Here is a 15,434-nt window from a genome sequence, read left to right on the forward strand (position 1 = left end):
GTTTTCTGTGCTGTATCGTGCAGTGTATGTGATCGTTCTATGTAGGTGACATACTGAGTGTTCCTCAGTTTCCTCCTCGTCACCTGGCACCCCAGCACAGCACAGTCCGGGCCTTATAGGGAGTATAATGGGGTCACATTTGGATATTACAGACATGGATTCCAGGCACATGATACATCTGACTGTGTGAATGAAACCAGAGAGCAGGGAGTTGTCATCTCTCTTCTGTACATATAAAGGGAGCGAATCCTCCATCAGTCGGCGCTGCGCCCGGGTCCGCACCCCTCTCCGCACAGATCTGGGCCGGGTTTCTGGTAATGAATGTGAATAGGAGCTAAAATAAGTCACTGATCTCCATAATCACTTTCTATAGACTCGGCCGTAATTATCACTGACATTAGATTTTCTTATCTAATCACATCCAAAGCTGCATCCGAAATGGTGTTACTTTTTTTTGCGGGTGCTCAGACGGCACAGGGGTACAGCTCAGCTGTGGGGTCATATACGTATTCATCAGGGCACACAGCAGAATGTGGATTGCAGCTCTGGAGGTGACTGGAGCAGAATTTCCTTGGAAATCGATGGGTCGGATAGCTTGGCTTTCATGGTCGTCCTCCTACTATCTTTATGGCACAAGGTGCCCATATGCTGGGCCTGACAGACCTCCACTGCCCCTGTCCTGGGTCTGACAGACCTCCAGTGCCCGTGTCCTGGGCCTGACAGACCTCCAGTGCCCATGTCCTGGGCCTGACAGACCTCCAGTGCCTCTGTCCTGGGCCTGACAGACCTCCAGTGCCCATGTCCTGGGCCTGACAGACCTCCAGTGCCCATGTCCTGACAGACCTCCAGTGCCCATGTCCTGGGCCTGACAGACCTCCAGTGCCCATGTCCTGGGCCTGACAGACCTCCAGTGCCCATGTCCTGGGCCTGACAGACCTCCAGTGCCCATGTGCTGGGCCTGACAGACCTCCAGTGCCCATGTGCTGGGCATGACAGACCTCCAGTGCCCATGTGCTGGGCATGACAGACCTCCAATGCCCCTGCCCTGGGCCTGACAGACCTCCAGTGCCCATGTTCTGTGTCTGACAGACCTCCAGTGCCCATGTCCTGTGTCTGACAGACCTCCAGTGCCCATGTCCTGGGCCTAACAGACCTCCAGTGCCCATGTCCTGTGTCTGACAGACCTCCAGTGCCCATGTCCTGTGTCTGACAGACCTCCAGTGCCCATGTCCTGTGTCTGACAGACCTCCAGTGCTCATGTCCTGGGCCTGACAGACCTCCAGTGCTCATGTCCTGGGCCTGACAGACCTCCAGTGCTCATGTCCTGGGCCTGACAGACCTCCAGTGCTCATGTCCTGGGCCTGACAGACCTCCAGTGCCCATGTCCTGGGCCTGACAGACCTCCAGTGCCCATGTCCTGACAGACCTCCAGTGCCCGTGTCCTGGGCCTGACAGACCTCCAGTGCTCATGTCCTGGGCCTGACAGACCTCCAGTGCTCATGTCCTGGGCCTGACAGACCTCCAGTGCTCATGTCCTGGGCCTGACAGACCTCCAGTGCCCATGTCCTGGGCCTGACAGACCTCCAGTGCCCATGTCCTGGGCCTGACAGACCTCCAGTGCCCATGTCCTGACAGACCTCCAGTGCCCATGTCCTGGGCCTGACAGACCTCCAGTGCCCATGTGCTGGGCCTGACAGACCTCCAGTGCCCATGTGCTGGGCATGACAGACCTCCAGTGCCCATGTGCTGGGCCTGACAGACCTCCAGTGCCCATGTGCTGGGCATGACAGACCTCCAATGCCCCTGCCCTGGGCCTGACAGACCTCCAGTGCCCATGTCCTGTGTCTGACAGACCTCCAGTGCCCATGTCCTGGGCCTAACAGACCTCCAGTGCCCATGTCCTGTGTCTGACAGACCTCCAGTGCCCGTGTCCTGGGCCTGACAGACCTCCAGTGCCCATGTCCTGGGCCTGACAGACCTCCAGTGCCCATGTCCGGGGCCTAACAGACCTCCAGTGCCCATGTCCCGGGCCTAACAGACCTCCAGTGCCCATGTCCCGGGCCTGACAGACCTCCAGTGCCCATGTCCTGGGCCTGACAGACCTCCAGTGCCCATGTCCTGGGCCTAACAGACCTCCAGTGCCCATGTCCCGGGCCTAACAGACCTCCAGTGCCCATGTCCCGGGCCTAACAGACCTCCAGTGCCCATGTCCCGGGCCTGACAGACCTTCAGTGACCCTGTCCTGGGCCTGACAGACCTTCAGTGCCCATGTCCCGGGCCTAACAGACCTCCAGTGCCCATGTCCTGGGCCTGACAGACCTCCAGTGCCCATGTCCGGGGCCTAACAGACCTCCAGTGCCCATGTCCCGGGCCTGACAGACCTTCAGTGCCCATGTCCTGGGCCTAACAGACCTCCAGTGCCCATGTCCTGGGCCTGACAGACCTCCAGTGCCCATGTCCCGGGCCTAACAGACCTCCAGTGCCCATGTCCCGAGCCTAACAGACCTCCAGTGCCCATGTCTTGCTGTACACAGGAGGTGCTATTGTGACGTCCCTGGACTATCAGGTCGTCACAGGGTATTGCACAATCTGCCCTTCTGTGCAATATCCATCTTCTCCTTGGTTATGGGTCCCCAACTACATGGTGTTGCTTACATCAGCCAATTAAAATCCTAGGTACACTCTGCACCACACCCACCAGACACACCAGTGGACGGCCTGAGTGGAATAGTGTTGCCCACTTTTGGGGGGGCGGGGTGGTTAAAGGTGAGGTTAGGAGTGTCAATCAAGAGGCAGTTGAAGTTGGAGTTTGGAGAGTGAGGTTGAAGTTAGGAGTGGAAGGAGAGAGGTGGTCAGGAGCCGGGCTCCTTGGAATATCTAGGTGGCAGACGTTGGTCTGGGCCTAATAAAAGCTGGACCCCTGGTCACGGGATCGTGACAAGGGGCACTGAACTGTCGTAGGGAACAGCCGGTGGCCTTGTACCATCACCGGGCTGGGACCAGGGCACGACGGGGTACGTGGACTCTAGGTCAGGGAGTAGCTTCAGGCGTCCTGACAATTTAACTGACGAGAACGGAGCCTTCAAGATCCAAAATCGGGGTACTAGCGCAACGAGGGGGGTGGGACTTTCCACTAAAACGGTCCAGAAAATCCCAAGCGTGAACCCTGAGAGCAAGCTCCCACACTTAGCCATAGTAGGGAGCGGGACCCAAATAGTTTTATGCTACCGGGGCCAACAGAGAAGTGAACTTAGTGCCAGGAGGAAGGTCACGGATCACCAGGCAGCACCATCGGGGACGGGACCTGAACTAAGCTCCCCTCAGCGGCAGCGGTGTCCAGAACTTTGGTTCATCCAGTTGTCGGTGTCAGCTTTATGGACTGAATGAGTACGCAAGTGTCCCTCTTCGCTCCCCGCCGCACACCCCAGTCACCATCACCGAGTCCCGGGGCATCCCCCTACCCGTGGAGGGGTCTAACACCTGGCTGCCCACTCCATCGCCCCCGGGTACTCCCAGCTGCAGCGGTGGTACTCCACATTACCATGGGTGGCGTCACGAACTATAAATTAATAATCCCCTGTAATTACCCCCCTTTATTCGAGTGGCCGCACGACCCCTGGGTCCGGACGCCCCACGAGCCACCGCGGGTCCAGATCCGAGCAGCCCGGCTGCTGGCACGGGGGCGGCACACTATTACTTTCATGTGTGTGCAGTGTGTACAGTATTTTCCCAGGTGACACACCCTACATAGCGATCACGCTCCACCCATGCCCTGCAGACCCCAGCGCCCCGGGTGAAACATACATAATATCAGCGGCGGGAGCTGATGACTGATCCTATTCACAGCAGCTCCAGCCTTCTTGTTTATACAGTGCGCACACCGGCGCCTGCCTCCTGATGGCGCTGTGCCAGGCAGAGGGCACATTCATGGCACACTGAGCCCTAATCCTAGCATGGGGGCTTTCATTGGCTGCTCTGCATCTCTGCTTGCGGTCAGTGAATGGGAACATTCTCCCCCTTCCTTAGAACAGGAGATAACTTATTGATTGCGGGGACCCTTAGTGATCCCTTGGAGTCTGCTCCAGTCATTGTCTATGGGACTGGTCCTATAGGCAATGGAGGTCGAGCACCTGCCCCTCGGCTCCAATAAGGGAGGCGCTGCAGACCCCCAATCTCAGATTGTCACTTTTGTTCATCCTGAGCCTCCTGATTCATGAATGGCAGCGGTATCTGCCCCCGCCCCTGCTGCAGAGCATTGCACCCATGTGCTTGACTCATACGTTTCTACTCGTGCAAAAACCCAAAAATGTAAATCGTTCCCTGATGTGTCACTGGGAGGAATGAGCCGTCCTCGGGGGCCACTCCCTCCGACACCAATCTACAACCCAGAAGAATGTGGATCGTCCACTCCGCGTCTTACCTCCAAAACCTGATCCTCCAAGATTCGGAGACTCTGATCTGAGCCTGGAAGTGACTCTGCGGCGGCCTGGCCTGTGCTTAAAGGGATTGTCCATATTTCGACAACTTGGGGAAGGGGGGGGGGGGGGGGTCGGCCTGGGGGGCATCTGCCTCCCAGACCCCCGGGCCAGCCCACCCCTAACAACCCCTAATAATTTTGGTGATCAATGTGCGCCCCCTGCAGGAGAAGTGAAGCTTTACATCACCACTGAGACGTGTGTGGCACCTCAATAAACCTTACAGCAAAGCATAGCGGTCCTAAAGTCCTCGTATAGCCCCCCCTCTGCCACTCATATGCCAGGGATCTTTTAAGGGGTGTGTAAACTTTTGCAACAAGATGTCAGGGATCCTTTAAGGGGTGTGTAAACTTTTGCAACGATTGATTTTTCTTAGCCCTAATGCATGCGAACTAAGAAATGTGGCAACCGTCTAAATAGTCTTGATTACAAAAAATATCTCCCGTTTTGTGTATGCAGCTCCTTTGCAGGCCTATGCGTCTCCATGGTTACAATCTGTATACAAATCTGTGTGTGTGCTGTGACCTGGAGGTCATGGGACAGTCCCCCTCCTCTCCAGCAACACAGAGTTTGTAAACAGCCTGTAACCATGGAGACACATGGGCCTGCAGAGGAGCTGTATACACAAAACGGTAACCATTTTTTTGTAAGGTGGCTCATTTGGTTTAGATGCACTGGATCTATATATATATATATATATGATTATAAAAGTATTGCTATGGCTGGGAATTTATTTAGGGGGGTATGAATACTTTTGCAATTCATTTGTTATTGCTTCAATACATCTAGACCCAAATAATTACAGACTACAAACACACCCCATGTGGTCAGATCCTGCCCTCCTCATCCTCCTCCTCTTCTATATAAACTACGGACAGTAGAAATCCATCTCACAATAGCAAGTTCTGACTACATAGCGTCTAATTGTAGTCTGTTACCATGGAGACACATGGGCCTGCAGAGGAGCTGTATACACAAAACGGTAGCAGAGTTTTAGGTAGGATTTTTTGTGAAATTGCTGCATTTGATTTAAAAGGCGAACATTTTTTTGGGGGAAAAGTATTCATACCCTTTAAGTAAAGTTTTCTAGCGCTGATGTCGCACGTGGCAATAAGCAAATGCTATGGAAATCCTGCGGAGGAAGCGATCACTGGGCAGCAGACGTGATCTCCCACAGGTCCACTGTCCACAGCCGTCACTGTGGGATTTAAAGGGGACATCACCTCCTCCAGCTCCTCTGGGCCTACTGCAATTTGTACATTCATGCACCAGGAGGCTCAGGATGAGCAGAGCTGTAGACAATGCTGAGCGGGGATCTGGAGGGTGATTTGGCAGCATTGCAGATTCAGGCTGTGCGGGATAATAGTATTAATGTCACTGGCGGGGCCTCTGTCAGCGGGGGCGGGAGGGACACACGGTCCCAACCTGTGACTCACTGAGGACACAGCGCTACCTGCAAAATATTATTCACCAGGAGAGAAGAATGTGAATTATTCACTGTCAGGATGGAGCAGGGATCACCCTCAGAGCAGAACTCCCTCCGCCGTAAACAGCAGGGATCACCCTCAGAGCAGAACTCCCTCCACCAACAGCAGCAGGGCTCACCCTCAGACCATAACTCCCTCCACCAACAGCAGCAGGGATCACCCTCAGAGCAGAACTCCCTTCACCAACAGCAGCAGGGATCACCCTCAGAGCAGAACTCCCTCCACCAACAGCAGCAGGGATCACCCTTAGAGCAGAACTCCCTCCATCGCCAGCAGCAGCAGGGATCACCCTCAGAGCAGAACTCCCTCCACCAACAGCAGCAGGGATCGCCCTCAGAGCAGAACTCCCTTCACCGACAGCAGCAGGGATCACCCTCAGAGCAGAACTCCCTCCACCAACAGCAGCAGGGATCACCCTCAGAGCAGAACTCCCTCCACCAACAGCAGCAGGGATCACCCTCAGAGCAGAACTCCCTCCACCAACAGCAGCAGGGATCACCCTCAGAGCAGAACTCCCTCCATCGCCAGCAGCAGCAGGGATCACCCTCAGCGCAGAACTCCCTCCACCAACAGCAGCAGGGATCACCCTCAGAGCAGAACTCCCTCCACCAACAGCAGCAGGGATCGCCCTCAGAGCAGAACTCCCTTCACCGACAGCATCAGGGATCACCCTCAGAGCAGAACTCCCTCCACCAACAGCAGCAGGGATCACCCTTAGAGCAGAACTCCCTCCATCGCCAGCAGCAGGGATCACCCTCAGAGCAGAACTCCCTCCACCGACAGCAGAGATCGTCCTCAGAGCAGAACTCCCTCCACCGACAGCAGACGGGCAGAAGCTCCCCCTTACCCACTTGGTGTGATGGTGTTGCCTAAGAGGCAAATCTTGGCACAAGCCGAGGCCACAGGGGTTTAGGGGAGGCACAGGGATCAGGGGCACAGATGGGACGCTTATTATTACAGCGGAGTCTAAGGCGTCTCTGATTATGTTGGGCAGCCGAGGCACCAATATTATCTGTACATCACCTGCAAGAGAGGGACACGTGCCGGCTGCGGTATATACATTATACAGGGTGTCCACCCATATTCTGTCCACCGCCAATAACTTGAGAACGGCGGCAGCTATAGGCATAGAAGTGGTATCTAGGTATAATAAAGATAGGCATAGAAGTGGTGTCTAGGTATAGTAAAGATAGGCATAGAAGTGGTGTCTAGGTATAGTAAAGATAGGCATAGAAGTGGTGTCTAGGTATAGTAAAGATAGGCATAGAAGTGGTGTCTAGGTATAGTAAAGTAGCCATGCGCTACACAATGAAACCACCTATAGCGCCACCTGGTGGAAAACAACGGAGTTAGCATTTTTATCTCGAAAACGGAACGAGACAGAGAAAAAAAATGAATTACAAAGTTGTAGGGCCTCATCAATTCAATACGAATGGACACCTTGTATACAGAAATGCTATGATATGAAACCCATGACCCCCCCCACCCCCCCCAAAACATTGAATGCTGGTCACGCATATGGCGCTCATTAGTGGCCCCCGTCAGCTGCAATGCACATCTGGGCTCTGCACAGCATACTGTATCTTGCTGCACGTTGGGCAATATGGTAGGTGACACGTTTGCACAAGCATCTGTGATACGTGGTCGTAGGTCCTGCAATATTGGTGGAGGGGTCGCATACACCTGCTGTGTGATGTGACCTCACAGAAAGAAGTCCAATGGGGTCAGGTCAGGTGAGCGGAGGCCACTCCACACAGCCATCATACCTAATGACTTGTAGGACGGTCTCCATGAGGTATCACTTCACGTCCGCAGCCTTGTGAGGTTTACACCTTCTAATCATAGCATTTCTGTATGCAAGGTGTGGATTCCTATTGAATTGATGATGCCCTACAACTTTGTAATTCACTTTTTTTCTCTCTCTCGTTCCATTTTCAAGATAAAAATGCTAACTCCGTTGTTTTCCACCAGGTGGCGCTATAGGTGGTTTCATTGCATAGCACATGGCTACTTTACTATACCTAGACACCACTTCTATGCCTATAGCTGCCGCCGTTCTCAAGTTAATGGCGGTGGACAGGATATGGGTGGGCACACTGTATACTGCACTGCTGTCATATGTGGGTGGTGTAGGGATAGTACTATTACATAGGCACTATATGGCAGTAGTATGTATACACTATTATGTAGGCAGTATTATACATACACTATTATGTAGCCACTATATGGCAGTAATAGTGCCTACATAATAGTGTTTACATATCTGCCAGTATTATAAGCACTATATGGCAGTAATATGTATACACTATTAGGTAGGCACCATGTGACAGTATTATGTGTACACACACTATTATGTGGGCACCATAGAACATTGCAATGAAGGTAATATATCGCACCATTATGTTGGGTCAGCACTTCTATGAAGCGTGATAGGGCACTTTTTGTAGCACTATATGGCGGCATTACTATCCTCCTGTAATATAAGGGGATACTATGCAGCTATTGGGACATTATGGGATGTTATGAATCCAGCAGGTGATTCTGCCCCTCTGTGATGACAGCACAGGGATGGCAGAGGATGTGGGGCCTGGCTCTGGAGACTCCCCCCATTGCAGTGGATTGGTGCAGGTTTTGGGCTGTCAGTGTCTGGTATGCACCCCTCCCTCCCCCCCCCCCCCCCCCTCTGCCTGGAGCTGTCACTTTCTGCCACTCCTATCTCTACTCTAAAAACAGAGCACATGGGATTAACCCCTCCACTGCCAGGTGGCAGGTGAATTCTCAGTGCAATGAGTGTAATGTAAGGTGTCAGGATCCAGGGCAGAGTCTGTCACCCTGGGGCCCTCCGCTTGTGGTACTACAACCCCCAGCATGCCCTGATAACTGCTCCTATCAGGAATTGTAGCACTAGTGGATGCACCCCCATCAGACATGTGTCTCCTGCACCCTGATCTGGGGCTCTGGGGGGGGGGGGGGGGGGGGGGGGTTGGGGGGGGGGGGGGGCTGTGGCAGGGCAGGGGTTAAGCCTGGCCCCCAGCTGCAGAGGACACTCCATGCTGCTGCTCCTGCCTGTGAGAGGTGGAGTGCACTGCAGGCTGCTCCACCTTCCAGGTAATCACCTGCCCATCCAGATCACTCCCCCTCCTACCTGTAGAGCAGGATCCCAGGCTCCTCACTGACTCCCTGCGACTCCCCAGCCAGGAGCCAACACCTCACACACTCCGCAGAGTCACCACCGGACAGCCGAGAGTCACCGGCCACCAGCTAGAAGCCACCGGCCACCAGCTAGAAGCCACCGGCCACCAGCCAAGAGTCACCGGCCACCAGCCAAGAGTCACCGGCGAGAAGCCACCAACAACGAGCCAGAAGCCACCGGCCACCAGCCAAGAGTCACCGGCCACCAGCCAGAAGCCACCGAGGAGCCCAAAACATGAGCTCCTTATTCAAGAAGAAAACCACTGCAAAGTACAGCCCCAACTCTGTGCAGCCCAAAGTGTAAGTACTCACAGGGGATCCACTCACCTGTGCCCTATACAGAGGGGATCCACTCACCTGTACACTGTCACCTACAGAGGAATGCACTCACCTGTGCCCACTCTGCAGAGGGGATCCACTCACCTGTGCCCACTCTGCAGAGGGGATCCACTCACCTGTGCCCACTCTGCAGAGGGGATCCACTCACCTGTGCCCACTCTGCAGAGGGGATCCACTCACCTGTGCCCACTCTACAGAGGGGATCCACTAATCCGTGCCCTAAAGAGGGGATCCACTCACCTGTACCCTATACAGAGGGGATCCACTCACCTGTGCCCTATCTACAGAGAGACCCACTCACCTGTACACTGACACCTACAGAGGAATGCACTCACCTGTGCCCACTCTAAAAAGAGGATCCACTCACCTGTAGACTGTCTACAGAGGGATCCAATCACCTGTACACTGTCACTTAGCGCACGAGTGAGTGGATCCCCTCTGTAGGTGATAGCGCACGAGTGAGTGGATCCCCTCTCACCTACAGAGGGGATCCACTCACTCGTGCGCTATTACCTACAGAGGGGATCCACTCACTCGTGCGCTATTACCTAGAGGGGATCCACTCACTCGTGTGCTGTCACCTACAGAGGGGATCCACTCACTCGTGCATTGTCACCTACAGAGGGGATCCACTCACTCGTGCGTTGTCACCTACAGAGGGGATCCACTCACTCGTGTGTTGTCACCTACAGAGGGGATCCACTCACTCGTGCGTTGTCACCTACAGAGGGGATCCACTCACCTGTACATTCATGTATAGAGACTATTTACTCATCTGTAAAGTCACCTATACAGAGGATCCACTCACCTGTTAACATGGTGAGCAATTGAGAGGATTTATTCATCAGTACATGTGTCACTTATAAAAGATACATTTCTCTATAGAGTAGATATAAACTGTCCTGTATGGGGTGGATCCACTCACCTGTACACTGTCCTGTATGGGGTGGATCCATTCACCTGTACACTGTCCTGTATGGGGTGGATCCATTCACCTGTACACTGTCCTGTATGGGGTGGATCCACTCACTTATACACTGACACCTATAGTTTGATCTCACATATACATATTATCCACTTACCTGCCCTCTGTCACTTATAGAGAGGATCCTCTTGTCCACAATGTCACTACAGAGTGGATCCATTTTTTACATACACTCTGTATCCTTTGAGGAGAATCCACTCATCTGTACACAATGTTGCCTATAGAGAGGATCTTCTTGTACACTGACATCTCTGGAGGATCCGCTCACCTGTCACATTGGCACCTACAGTATATGGTATACAGCTGTACACTGCGCACGCCGTCATCTATAGAGTATACAGAGTATGAGCAGTTACACTGTCACCCATACACCGCCATATACAGTATGTGCTGTCACCAACATCCTATCGCTATCCCTCATCTGTACACTCCGGTATATACCCTGTGCTCACTCCTCCTGTATACACTGTGCTGTACCGCCACCCCAGTGTAATGCACTGTGCTGAGATCCCCTGCACTATGTATAGCGGTGAGTGCCCTGGGCTGCAGACATAATGGATGCTCCGCATTAGGTATACACTACAGTATCCGCTGCTGGTCACACTATATTCTGGTCACACGGCCTCCGATCCTGCGTGAGTTCAGGTGCTGGTTACACTGGGCTGTGGCGCTGGTTATATGGGCCTCCAGTGCCAGTTATACTGGGTTCTAATGCCATTTTTCCCAAGTTCTGGTTAGATTGGGTTATGGTGTCATTTATACTGGGTTCTGCTGGTTATTTTGGGCTGTGGTGCCGGTTATACTGGCTTCTACTGGTTATTTTTGGCCTCCGCTGCTGGTTATACTGGGCCCTGGTGCTGGTTATTCAGCCTCCGCTGCTGGTTATACTGGGTTTGGCTGGTTATACTGGGCCCTGGTTCTGGTTATACTTGGTTCCGGTGCTGGTTATTCGGCCTCCACTGCTGGTTATACTGGGTTTGGCTGGTTATTCGGCCTCCGCTGCTGGTTATACTGGGTTTGGCTGGTTATTCGGCCTCCACTGCTGGTTATACTGGGTTTGGCTGGTTATTCGGCCTCCGCTGCTGGTTATACTGGGTTTGGCTGGTTATTCGGCCTCCGCTGCTGGTTATACTGGGTTTGGCTGGTTATTCGGCCTCCGCTGCTGGTTATACTGGGTTTGGCTGGTTATTCGGCCTCCGCTGCTGGTTATACTGGGTTTGGCTGGTTATTCGGCCTCCGCTGCTGGTTATACTGGGTTTGGCTGGTTATTCGGCCTCCACTGCTGGTTATACTGGGTTTGGCTGGTTATTCGGCCTCCGCTGCTGGTTATACTGGGCCCTGGTGCTGGTTATTCGGCCTCCACTGCTGGTTATACTGGGCCCTGGTGCTGGTTATTCGGCCTCCGCTGCTGGTTATACTGGGTTTGGCTGGTTATTCGGCCTCTGCTGCTGGTTATACTGGGTTTGGCTGGTTGTTCGGCCTCCGCTGCTGGTTATTCGGCCTCCGCTGCTGGTTATACTGGGCCCTGGTGCTGGTTATTCGGCCTCTGCTGCTGGTTATACTGGGTTTGGCTGGTTAGTTTGACCTCTGGTGCTGGTTATTCGGCCTCCACTGCTGGTTATACTGGGCCCTGGTGCTGGTTATTCGGCCTCTGCTGCTGGTTATACTGGGTTTGGCTGGTTATACTGGGCCCTGGTTCTGGTTATACTTGGTTCCGGTGCTGGTTATTCGGCCTCCTCTCATCATTCCCGCAGGATAATCATCTTTGATGTCAGGGAACAGGTTCATCCTCCATTGTTCTTCTTGTGTGACACCCGGTGATTGATGTTGTGAGTGTCAGCTCTGCAGGCCAGTGGGTGGTTACAGCTGCAGACTCACCCTGGGATTTCTGCTCAGCGGCTCCACCATGGAGTGCATACATGACCCTTGCACCTGTCCATCCCCAACCCCCCCTGGTTATGGCTACGATTAGTGAATGTGGCCTTAAGCTGAAGGAATGGTGGTCCGGAGAGGGGTCCTCATCCACATCTGCTCCATTAGGCAGTCCGGCCTCTCCGCAATGATAGCAAACAATATGGAGACGACCCCAGACCCACCATGAAGAGTGGTGCAGTGCCGGAGAACCGCGATCAGGGGGGTATTTTAATGAGCCCCCCACTTCTCTATCGGTTGTGTGGGAGAACGTACATGGCCGTGCACCAGAATGTGGCAGGTTGGGTATCACCGTGTGGGCAGAATGCCGGGGATGATGGGGGTGTAGTACCATGTTAGTCAATGGGCTAGAACCTGGGCAGTGGGCACCAGACTTTGTAGAACTACAACTCTCAGTATGTCCCAACGCCCACTGCCATACTACGTGCACCCAGCCCCATAGAAGTGAATGGTGACTGTGGTGCCTGCTGGGAGTTGTAGTTTCCCTCCTGAGGTGGCAGAGGTCTCACCTAGGCGGTGACAGCGACTGATCTGATGGGTGTGGGAGTGATCCATCCTATGACAGGAGACCATGGAGATGATGAGAGTATAAAGGGGATCCACCCGCCTGTATGCGAGGATGACAATGTGGCTCCGGGGAGGGGACACCTCATTGTATGGAGGTAACCGGAGAGGACACTATTCATGTATCCACAGCTGATGGTTCGTTACAATGTATCTGGCTCGTAGGGGATTGTGCAGACTGGATACTATTGTAACAATCCCATAGTTATGGACGCCTCTATAGCCCCTGGGGGCAGACAAGGGCGTCCTCATTCACTGACCGCAAGCACAGGTCTGACAATGGTGAGAGATGGACGCTTCTTTGGTGCAGTTTTGGGGTGTCTGGATGGACGGGGGAGACATTCCTTCTGTAGGAGCAGCGTGCACTTGTCTTGTTCTTTTCTTGGTATGTCAGGAATGTGGCCTGAGCCGGGGAAGGATCCTGAATCTGGTCTTGTTTTTTGACATACCCATCAGACTGGTTTTGGACATATCCAGAGGCAGAAATCCCATCTGGGCCCGTGGACCTCCTGCCACAGAAGTGGGGCCTACAGGAGGTGATCACCCATCAATGGCGATGCCAGGACAGGATGGGGGACATGTGGTGATCGGCCCTATCGACGCCAACTGCCCCTCCACGTCCGGACCCCCATGAAGTTGCCATTATTTTTCCAGCACCCATGACTGCACCACGAGATGTAAGGGTGCCGTCATGGGTTCAGAAAAAACACATTACCAGTAAGTAATTACATATTTTTCCAGCACCCATGACGGCACCCTTACATCTCGTGGTGCCGTCATGGGTTCAGAAAAAACACATTACCAGTAAGTAATTACATATTTTTCCAGCACCCATGACGGCACCCTTACATCTCGTGGTGCCGTCATGGGTTCAGAAAAAAACACATTACCAGTAAGTAATTACGTATTTTTCCAGCACCCATGACGGCACCCTTACATCTCGTGGTGCCGTCTTCAGAAAAAAACACATTACCGGTAAGTAATTACGTATTTTTCCAGCACCCATGACGGCACCCTTACATCTCGTGGTGCCGTCATGGGTTCAGAAAAAAACACATTACCGGTAAGTAATTACGTATTTTTCCAGCACCCATGACGGCACCCTTACATCTCGTGGTGCCGTCATGGGTTCAGAAAAAAACACATTACCGGTAAGTAATTACGTATTTTTCCAGCACCCATGACGGCACCCTTACATCTCGTGGTGCCGTCTTCAGAAAAAAACACATTACCGGTAAGTAATTACGTATTTTTCCAGCACCCATGACGGCACCCTTACATCTCGTGGTGCCGTCATGGGTTCAGAAAAAAACACATTACCGGTAAGTAATTAGGTATTTTTCCAGCACCCATGACGGCACCCTTACATCTTGTGGTGCCGTCATGAGTTCAGAAAAAACACATTACCGGTAAGTAATTACGTATTTTTCCAGCACCCATGACGGCACCCTTGCATCTCGTGGTGCCGTCATGGGTTCAGAAAAAAACACATTACCGGTAAGTAATTACGTATTTTTCCAGCACCCATGACGGCACCCTTACATCTCGTGGTGCCGTCATGGGTTCAGAAAAAAACACATTACCAGTAAGTAATTACGTATTTTTCCAGCACCCATGACGGCACCCTTACATCTCGTGGTGCCGTCTTCAGAAAAAAACACATTACCGGTAAGTAATTACGTATTTTTCCAGCACCCATGACGGCACCCTTACATCTCGTGGTGCCGTCATGGGTTCAGAAAAAAACACATTACCGGTAAGTAATTACGTATTTTTCCAGCACCCATGACGGCACCCTTACATCTCGTGGTGCCGTCTTCAGAAAAAAACACATTACCGGTAAGTAATTACGTATTTTTCCAGCACCCATGACGGCACCCTTACATCTCGTGGTGCCGTCATGGGTTCAGAAAAAAACACATTACCGGTAAGTAATTAGGTATTTTTCCAGCACCCATGACGGCACCCTTACATCTTGTGGTGCCGTCATGAGTTCAGAAAAAACACATTACCGGTAAGTAATTACGTATTTTTCCAGCACCCATGACGGCACCCTTGCATCTCGTGGTGCCGTCATGGGTTCAGAAAAAAACACATTACCGGTAAGTAATTACGTATTTTTCCAGCACCCATGACGGCACCCTTACATCTCGTGGTGCCGTCATGGGTTCAGAAAAAAACACATTACCAGTAAGTAATTACGTATTTTTCCAGCACCCATGACGGCACCCTTACATCTCGTGGTGCCGTCTTCAGAAAAAAACACATTACCGGTAAGTAATTACGTATTTTTCCAGCACCCATGACGGCACCCTTACATCTCGTGGTGCCGTAATGGGTTCAGAAAAAACACATTACCGGTAAGTAATTACGTATTTTGCTTCTATGGGGTAATAAGTTGAGGCACAGTTAACCTCCACTTTCATCGTGAACACCCAGCCTTAGACGAGAGCCCCCCAC

The 15,434-nt window shown here is 52.7% G+C and overlaps 1 protein-coding gene across 1 annotated transcript in view; it reads left to right on the forward strand.

The window, feature by feature from the left end:
• Window positions 1-9,120: 9,120 nt before the first annotated feature.
• Window positions 9,121-15,434, forward strand: part of PPL (periplakin) — a 60,002-nt gene continuing 53,688 nt past the window's right edge. Inside the window, exon 1 of the mRNA XM_075318428.1 lies at window positions 9,121-9,454. Coding sequence (XP_075174543.1) covers window positions 9,390-9,454 — 65 coding nt within the window. The 5' untranslated portion in view covers window positions 9,121-9,389. The remainder of the gene's footprint in view (window positions 9,455-15,434) is intronic.

The sequence above is a fragment of the Anomaloglossus baeobatrachus genome, chromosome 7, assembly GCF_048569485.1.
Source record: "Anomaloglossus baeobatrachus isolate aAnoBae1 chromosome 7, aAnoBae1.hap1, whole genome shotgun sequence".
NCBI lineage: Eukaryota > Metazoa > Chordata > Amphibia > Anura > Aromobatidae > Anomaloglossus > Anomaloglossus baeobatrachus.